This window comes from Ptychodera flava, chromosome 12 (assembly GCF_041260155.1).
Source record: "Ptychodera flava strain L36383 chromosome 12, AS_Pfla_20210202, whole genome shotgun sequence".
NCBI classification, from domain to species: Eukaryota; Metazoa; Hemichordata; class Enteropneusta; family Ptychoderidae; genus Ptychodera; species Ptychodera flava.
The window spans coordinates 30,775,247-30,785,352 of NC_091939.1; the positions used below are offsets into that span (position 1 = coordinate 30,775,247).

Consider the following 10,106-nt stretch of genomic DNA (forward strand, 5'->3'; position numbering starts at 1 on the left):
GAACAGTCTTGCAAAACTACCCCTGATTGGTCAGTTTCTTTTCGATGCAAGTGGTGTGCGTTTGGTACATAAAGATTTTCCACCTATGAGATAAGCTCTCGTAAAGCGCCGAATATTCGCCCTATGATGTCAGAGACCCGCAGTGGTCTGGCAAGGTAGTTTGTATTTGATCCATTTGTATATTTCTGTATTAGACAAGTCTTTACATTTGTAGTTGGCCAATGACATTACTTGTTCCGATGCGACCACAGGCGACCCAAGTATTACTGAGTTTTTCACACTGTTTTCTCTATCATTTTCTCTTCTTTCCTCATGATCTGAATGATGGGAATAAATAAAATAAATTGTTTATATAACCTAACCTAACCTAACCTGTGACTCTTTATTTATTTTACACTCCATTATAAGGACGTATATCTCTCATACACACATACTGTAATTAATTAGTCAACACAACTAATTATGCTAATCCGTGGACTTATCAGAGTTTGGTCAACATCGGAAAGATAGTGATGTTAATGAAAAAGGAACCATTCCTATCTTTCGCGATGTTGACCAACCCGTAAAATCCCTGATAAGTCCACCGATTAGCATAATTAGTTGTGTTGACTAATTAATTACAGCATGTGTGTATGAGAGATATACGTCCTTGTAATGGAGTGTAAAATAAATAAAGGGTCACAGGTTAGGTTAGGTTATATAAACCATTTATTTTATTTATTCCGATCATTCCAGAGCATAAAGAAAGAAGAGAAAATGATAGAGAAAACAGTGTGAAAAACTCAGTAATACTTGGGTCGCCTGTGATGCGACGAGACCAGTACAGTAATCCTAGAGGTTTGCTCTTTTCAAATAAACAGATTACTTTGAGTGGATTTCGGCGTCGATTGTGCAGATTTTGGTTGGTAGCATTGAGCGCGCTGGTATCCATGGTTTCGAGTTGCTGCTTATTGTCCATAATTATACGAATTTTTTTCATGGGTCAGATTTTGTTAAGATCGCACTGTGCATAATACCTCACAATACAAGTTACACCATTGAAAACAGTTAAACTTCGGAAAATGCGTGGGCGACATTTTTGTAAGTCGTTCGATTAGACGCAAAAACGCAACTAGCGATATCGGAATCTGTTGTTTGTGATGGTCGAACCAAACACAACCTACGAAATAGTCAAGGGTTGGCGGCCAGCATCTTACATGTTAGGTGGTTGTTTTACTTTTAGCCTCGTCATTTGACGTAATTCACATCTAAGTACGGTGATCTTTCATTGAGCGGGTTACGACGTCACAGACATTTCGCCCCAACTGTTCTCTCAGTTTTCACCGAAGGGTCCCCAGCTTTCCATACTAACTTGTCTCTGCGTCGATTAAATGGAGTGAAGCTGCTACTGACACCTTGACGGGAGAGAGTCTTCGATTTCGATTTAAATAAACGCATTATTTTAAGTGCACAATTATTACGAAAATCGAAACAAATTCCATATATCATATCCATGTTGTCTTTCTGCAGATGTTTGAAGTCTTTGTAACATAAAAAGGTAACATTATACTGGGTTTCTCGGAAACGATGAAGTGTGTATCTGGAACATAATACATGTAATCTAAAACAGTTTGGATTCGTCGAATGGCTGCCCTCAACCTAATCCTAAGGATATGTTTGTGATTGGTCAACATATCTCTATGTCTTTGTCAGACCAATATCTGAGTTTATACAACAGGTGCATAAATCGCATAAGAAATGATATGTACCAACGAGCTGTGGTTTTCCATCGTAGGAAATGGGCGATACTTGAACTTCTATCTGTAATTGACACAGTCCGATTGCCCTGGATGTCGTCTAGACTGAGGTCCTACTTGGAGTAAATATAGCCTTGCTGATATTACATGCCACGCAAGAGACGATGAAATATCAAAGAGTAATGATAATGAAAATTCATGATCATGGGCAAGAAACTGAGTTGTCTAGATGGTTCATCGGCTAAATTCTTTCCAGATTTAACATGCGTCAGATTCAACATGCGTGTTTAATACCGTACACAGAAAGAACAATTTTCTTTAGTAGCTCGTTCAGTTGAATCGATTTAGAGCCAGGGAAACCACTATTCCATGCGTACACAAGTACAGCTGAGTCCGAGTATACATCTACTCCAGAATTTGTGAGCTGCGGTCTGACTGCAACTATCGCTCTAGCTAGCGCCCCCGTTTCTTTTTCTGCTATTGGCTTCAACATCCACTCCGCGTCCCAATAATCGCTAACTACCCGTGGATTTTCAAAGTGTGCCTGTAATACCGCGGCCCAATTGAACGAGCTGGCATCTGCGTACATATCTAGAACCATGTGACTCTCCTGCAGCCACCTGAAGGGTGTTGCATTATTTTCAGTTTTCTAAGATTGTGCTAGGAATATTCTTTCATTCGACCTCCAATTCATCACAGAGGAGAGAGAGAGAGAGAGAGAGAGAGAGAGAGAGAGAGAGAGAGAGAGAGAGTATTAAGATGCTTAGTATATTATTTGTATAACTGCAATCTCACCCTATGTCTTGACTATACTGATATTCTGGTCGCAACACTGTGAATCCTACCGTAGCTGATACAACAGTACATATTTATCGATTGAAAGAAAGATACAAGTAATTGCATGCACTTTCGTTGCCAATGCCAAACAAAGTCAAACATACCTTTATATTAGCCTGTTATTGTTTTCCAAGGTAAGTTTTGTGCGTCTCCTTGAATCAAACTTTGACATCAATTTCGCAGCCATTCATAAGCACAAACTAGACTTCTGAATCAAACGACAAGTCTTTGTTTAGCTCTTTTGACAGAGAACACACTTTTGAAAATCAAGTTACCCTCTCAATGCAATGTGAATAAGAGTGCCCTCTTGAGGTGGAAATGCACCTCGGGGACAGATATTCGTACAAACTTTTACAATTATTTTCTGATCTACAACTTGTGGGGGTTCATTCTAAAGCTCTTGGTGTAAGTTTTTTCACCATCTTAGTTTTTTGAAAATTGAAAATTTTATTTTTCTCCGAAGAGTTAACTCAGGGACGGTGGCCATTTTGAATTTCAACTATCGGTAAATCTTGGGTCATTTGTTTCTATAGTATCAAAATTTGCACGGTGATTTTTGTTCTTGACTTTGAAAGAGTATGGTCTAAAGATTCCTTGAGAAAATTTTGAGCAAAAGTTTAAGTCTTTCATTTTGAGGCGCATACTGCCTTAAAGTTTTCAAATTTCAGATAGTCCTCCTTCCCTTGAATTTGTGGGTTATTATAAACTTAACGCTCACTAAGAAACTCGTAACTTCTTTCTTTTCACTACGAAGCTCCCGACTGCGATCTTGTGTGCAAATTATTTAAACAATCCTATCGGTTAAACTTCCAGAAACCAGCGAATTACAATCTATGCCCGTCCTCCACCTTTGAAAAGTTGCCCGTATATGGATGAAGAGCGAGTTTTCCTCGCTGATGATCGCTAGTGTTCGCTCTCTGGCCCGGCGTCTCCGGGCTCGTCCGTTCACAAATTTGTTTCTATAAACACTCTTTTCCATGAATATCTTTGTTGGCTTCCGGTGCAGATCAAACAAATTTTGCAGGAAACGGGGTCTAAAATTCCATATTTGTTTGTTTGAATACTAAGCCAGTGTGAGTGAAAATGTAGAGATATAGATAGTCAACATCAGCTCAAAATCAGATAAAGCCACGAATAAACGTTGGTGGCGCGATTTCCTCGCACTGCAACGCGTGTGTCCACTGGTGCCTGTATATTGGAACTTCAGATCTCAAGAGACGGGATGACCGGAGGAAATCGGGAGTGATCCATCGTGTAAAATGTGATATTTTGAGGTTTTCTAACCCAAATAGGTACCCCTTTATCCTTCGATTAAACTATTGTTACCATACTTTAGCTTAGATTCTCTGTTTCTGAAGGTCGACGAGGCGTGTGATGCTGGTATGGTCAACTTTTTTTTTATGCGATCTATTTTGCACGGAAAGAAAAACAAACCGTCTTCAGTGACACTGTCATAAAACCATAGACAATGCCCTCCTTTGGCGGCGATAAAAAGTGTGATCTTATGAGGTTGTCAACGAATACATAGAAACTAGGGAGACGAGTCATTTACATTGATAAACATTGCTTTATTGCAGGAATATTGCTATAACATTGAATGCTGAATTACACAAGAAAAATATGATTTTACACTTTGAAAAGAAGACGAGCGCTTACTATGTTGCAAATATTTCTAGTTAAAATACAAATAATTCAAAAGCCAAGGGATGTAGCCGACACACAGACTGTCCAACTACACTCTCCATATTCAGCGACAGTGTAAAATGGTCACTCTGGTGTGCTTTGTATGGCGAAGTTTCGCTGTACTCAACAGGTGCCTATTAACCAGCATTCTTTGCGGTACCATCCGCCACCCAAGTAGGTATTCACACAATAGTAGACGTAACAACCTCGTTTTGCGCGACCTGGTAGTGGTGAAAGTGAACCAAAACTAGTTTATTTCAGAGACAGCGAGGACAGTAACCCTTATCTTTTCATACATTGGCCACGTTTCATGATATCGACATTTTTTTTTCGTTACAGGGGGAAGGTAGGGCATTCGACTTAGAAGGGAGTGTCCCTCAGTGAACGCATTCAAATACACTTTAAATGCATTTGAACAAAATTTGCAGAGCAAAAATATTTCGACATTTCATGTTCAGTTGCTGATGGGAAAGGAAAACTGGGACACACGCGTTTTGAAATGAGGTGAACATATTCCATCAAATGACCCATAAAAGTGAAGAATTTCCCTCTGTGGACCGAATGTTTGTTTTGAAAGATTTTTCTCATCCTGACTCTTGTCATGCTTTATTATTGGTCTCGCAATTCAAACTTTAAAAAGGAGAATGCGGTGCTAAAAGATCCCATGGTCCACCTCCACCCCCTCCCCACGTAGCAATCCTCCAATTGCATGTGACGATACGTTGCATTGACACCCCTTAGGTATTTACGGTATGTACAAATATCAATGTCAGATTTGTTGGTATTTTTAAAGACTGGTGAGATAGTCACGGTCGTCAAAATAGTTATGCTACAAGTCAAAATTTCAGGTGCGTAAGCGCCTTAAATAATGCGATGGGCTGCTTGTCTGTGACTTGACTTCTATTGGATATCAAAATAAGTTTGAAGTAAAAAACTCACAGGCAATCACATTGATTTCCGAAAGGTTCTCTTCTGGTTCTGGGTTAGACTTGTCTACTGACGCGACATAATTAATGCGTTGCATGTAGTTGAATGAATATGATTGAACAAGCCTTGTCAGTAAATTTGCATTGGCCGTTGGTCACTAATTGCCCATACTTTGTTTTCGCACAAGATGACATTTTGCAAGCGCACAAGATCGAGCGTAAAAACAAACATTGAGGGAATTACATGAAGTAATGCATAGAATGTACACATGGTATTATCACGCCACCATGAAACAATATTTCAAACTGTCAATCAACCGAATATTGGCATGCACTTTCATGCAAATGTTTTACTCCAATTATCACATTGATTATGGCCTCCTCCAATCGGTTGTCTCATAAAAACAAATACCTAGCACTTAATATTTAATTTTAGCTAACGCAAAGATCGGACAAAATCTAGTGCTAATTTGATCCATTTGAGTTCAGCATGGCGAGGCTAAAGCTATCTCGACAACAGTTTTAGAGCATTTGGACTAGCAGTTAGGCATTTATATACAGTACCCAGAGCTACTTACCTGTGGGCACGTCTTCAGCAAGAGTCAGCCAATAAATGTTCCTCCCCTCACATTTCTCAGCAATGGTTTCACCCACCACAGCTCGGTTTTTGATTGGACCACCAGCAAGTACGTACAAGTTATCATCTTTGTCTCCTTGTTCTTGCATGGCATTCTGGATCAACAACATTGAATGATTTGTTAAAACATGAAGCTTTCACGGAAACTTGAAACAGCAATACAGCACAGTAGAATAGAGTAGAGTAGAGCAGAGTAGAGTAGAGTAGAGTAGAGAAGAGTAGAGGTGAGCAGAGTAGACTAGAGCAAAATACACCACAGCATAGCACAGAACAGCACAGCACAGCACAGTACATTACAGTACAGTACATTACATTACATTACAGTACAGTACAGTACAGTACAGTACAGTACAGTACAGTACAGTACAGTACAGTACAGTACAGTACAGTACAGTACAGTACAGTACAGTACAGTACAGTACAGTACAGTACAGTACAGTACAGTACAGTACATTACATTACAGTACATTACATTACAGTACAGTACAGTACAGTACAGTACAGTACAGTACAGTACAGTACATTACATTACATTACATTACATTACATTACAGTACAGTACAGTACAGTACAGTACAGTACAGTACAGTACAGTACAGTACAGTACAGTACAGTACAGTACAGTACAGTACAGTACAGTACAGTACAGTACAGTACAGTACAGTACAGTGCAGTACAGTACAGTACGGTAAAGCACAGTACAGTACATTACAGTACAGTACATTCCAGTACAGTACATTACATTACAGTACAGTACAGTACATTATAGTACAGTACAGTACATTACAGTACATTACAGTACATTACATTACATTACATTACATTACATTACATTACATTACATTACATTACAGTACAGTACAGTACAGTACAGTACAGTAAAGCACAGTACAGTACAGTACAGTACAGTACAGTACAGTACAGTACAGTACAGTACAGTACAGTACAGTACAGTGCAGTGCAGTGCAGTACGGTACAGCACAGTACAGTACAGTACAGTACAGTACAGTACAGTACAGTACAGTAAAGTACAGAACATTACAGTACAGTACAGTACAGTACAGTACAGTACAGTACAGTACATTACAGTACATTACATTACAGTACAGTACAGTACAGTACAGTACAGTACAGTACAGTACAGTACAGTACAGTACAGTACAGTACAGTACAGTACAGTACAGTACAGTACAGTACAGTACAGTGCAGTACAGTACAGTACAGTACAGTAAAGCACAGTACAGTACAGTACAGTACAGTACAGTACAGTACAGTACAGTACAGTACAGTACTGATTTTTAGATAAAGTTCAGTAACGTTCCAAGATATATACGATTTTGAAACAGACACAGTCTATTTTATCATGAGGCATTTTCTGAGGTGGATACAAAACCCTGCATTGAATACATTGAATTCGTTTTATTGGACACGAAAATAATGATTTCTTTCTGTTAGGCCTATCACCACAACTTCGAGACCCGATACCGAACTGAGAAGTGCCTCACCTCAGAGCCGGCGCTTTCAAGCCTCGATTTCAACTCAGCTGGTGGAACGCTCTCGCCACTGTTCAACGGTTTTACGTAACACGAGTCACCATTCCTTGGGATTATGCCTTCCAGTTCCTGCAGCGGAATTCGAATTAAGTAGATGTTAAAATATAAAGCTTTAGCACTATATGTAAAGAATTTAAGAACATTTGTAAAAAGAAATTGATGAAAGTTTTTCAAACTTACGGCAGTCATCGCTAACTAAGTTTTTATGAGATAAAAATATTCTATAACGATATAAATAACATATAACGAACTCAAACAATAGACCTGCGTGGACTAATGAAAAATGTTGGGAAATTTCTAATTTGTTATCCGCAGTTTGTCTTCATCTCCAAAGTTTAATACAGCAGATCTGAAGGTACCTTCAAAATGGTCGAACTGGCAGCGATTGCCATGCTTCATGCACGGTGGTAGAGATATTTTGACATTAAAGAGCTGTGTCTTTTATCTATCCAAGCGTAGAAACATGACTCCGACAATCTTACTTTTGCATTCAACTCCATAAATTTTGATGCACTGTTCAGAGAAACGAAAGAAACTGCACAGTCTCAGATTTCGATTGTGAAGCTAGACTCTATCATCATATTTCCCTCAAAACACTGGATTAAAATAATCATTGAATAAGACCGTCTTACCGCATCAAAATCTTCAACAATCTCGGCATCGTCGGAATTAACAGTTTGGAATATTTCTACATTTTTGTCTTCATCAATGATGATTGTGTCTTCTCTCTCGACACCATGTGCACTAACTTTAACGGAATACGCATTTTTCTGTGAAACAAAAATTACAGAATGGAGAACAATACCGAAAATGGGTCGATTATGATACAAAAAAGGTATCGAAAATAATATTTAAAAAACATACTCTACATCAACAGTGTTAATACTACAAATGTACCAAACGGAAAACGTTAAGACTAGACATTCACGATGCAAAACTTGCGGATTGTCAAGTTCAACAAATCTTTGTGGCCTTCGGAATGTGATGGCCGGTTTGATTTTAGCAGATTGGTTGGTATCCGAGACATGAGAAATAACTATCAAAACTAAAAATCGGCAGGAATACTTTTCTCCCTCTTGACGAGAAAAGTGAAATATAGATGTATGATAACAATAACAGCGTTTAGAGTCGCACATTGATCAGTTTTAATTAAATCTGGCGAACTATGCCCACGCAATGGATCTATACACTTCTGAGCAACGGTGCAATGAACCACGGGACGGCTAGTTGTCTCACAACTCATTGGCAGTACCCTTGGAAACCGACTTGTGACAAGCGCATTCAGAGAAGTACTTTTTTTAAAAACTAAAATCGCAAAAAATATTGCAGAGAATACCGACCAATTTTTCCAATGATAACAAAATGCTCGACTGACAATTATAAACTAAAAACAAGAATGGAATAGAATTTAGGTGACAACGAAAAACTTGCAATACTACTGATAATATTCTAGAAATGAAATGTCCCTTTATTTAAGTAAAACATGTTCATAAAACTATCGTCGCCTTCAATCCTTTAGGTGCTTATACATACCCAAATCAGGTGCCACCAACTAAGCTGTTCGTGCAAAAAGTGTTCGTGCGCAATTTTTCAGCGGGCGGGCAAATTTCAAAACTAATCAGCGGGTGGGAGAAAAAGTCAGTATTAACTGTGGGCGGGGAAGAAATTTCATTTTTTCAGTGGGCGGGGAGAAAATTTTTGACAGTGGGTAACGGAAAATACGGAGAGGGAGGGGAAAGTCGTGCTTGATAGAACATGTGGGGAGATATAAGCGCCTAACTTAGAGGGGCGCAATGTTCTAAGGTATAGTACTAGCTGCTTTCTAGGTTTGCACTGTTTTTGATTGCCTAGAGGACATTAAGTTGGCAATGAGGAATATCAGTATGGGGAGAGGGCTGTTGGGAGCGGTCAGACCATAGATACTGGAGGGCAGTGGGCGTCAAAATTCAGTGGGAGGGAATTTTTCCCGTGTATGCTAGTGGGAGGGCAGTTACGAACAGCTCTAATTTCCCCTCCAAATTTTAGGTCAAGGTCAAAAAAAAGTAAAATCGGTATATCAGCCTTCAAAACATGTTTTGTGATGATTTTGCGAAACTGACGAAATCTACCAGTTGGCGGCACCTGCCAAATACTGAACATGTTAGGCGTTTTCAAATTATGGAGATTCACATTCCATTTCATACTGTGGACATCGAATATTTCCATGAGGCTCCACTGCCATTGATGTATGTCAGATGAAAAAAATGAGAATATAAATGAATACCTGGGTGTCTTTCGGAGCAGGATCTGCAGGGGCGGACAAAGCCACGCCAATGAACAGACTTCCGACTATGATCACCAACTTGTTCATCTTATTCGGCTGCTTCTGTGCGATTCAAATCAAAGCTGTGTCCCTCGGCAAGGTTGTGTGATGAAAACGCCGTGTCCGACTCTGTTATATACCCTTAGCCTGCACCGGCAACCATTTATCATCAAAACTAGACATGTCTGCTCAATAAGGAAATGCTGTGATTTATAGTAATATTTTTGCAACGTCTGCACTTTCTGCCTTACATTAAATGATTTATTTTGTGGCACCTTTCCGGGTAGCATTCTACCTCCGTCAGCTAAAGTCACGACTTAATAAATGCTGTTTTCCTTAGGATGAAAGGGTCATTTGTTGAACAGTTTAGTGACCAAAAAATGCTTTATTTCTATGGAGTGTATCAAGACATACAACAGAATGAATCATTGC

General features: G+C 39.1%; 1 protein-coding gene across 1 annotated transcript; it reads right to left on the reverse strand.

The window, feature by feature from the left end:
- Positions 1 to 4,120: 4,120 nt before the first annotated feature.
- On the reverse strand, positions 4,121 to 9,792 carry LOC139146334 (uncharacterized). Its single transcript, XM_070717740.1, has 5 exons — positions 9,636 to 9,792; positions 8,005 to 8,142; positions 7,325 to 7,441; positions 5,761 to 5,914; positions 4,121 to 4,477 (listed from the first exon to the last, which is right to left on the reverse strand). Exons 1-5 carry the CDS (start codon positions 9,720 to 9,722, stop codon positions 4,380 to 4,382), a joined length of 594 nt encoding a protein of 197 aa, XP_070573841.1. The 5' UTR covers positions 9,723 to 9,792; the 3' UTR covers positions 4,121 to 4,379.
- Between the last annotated feature and the right edge of the window lie 314 nt (positions 9,793 to 10,106).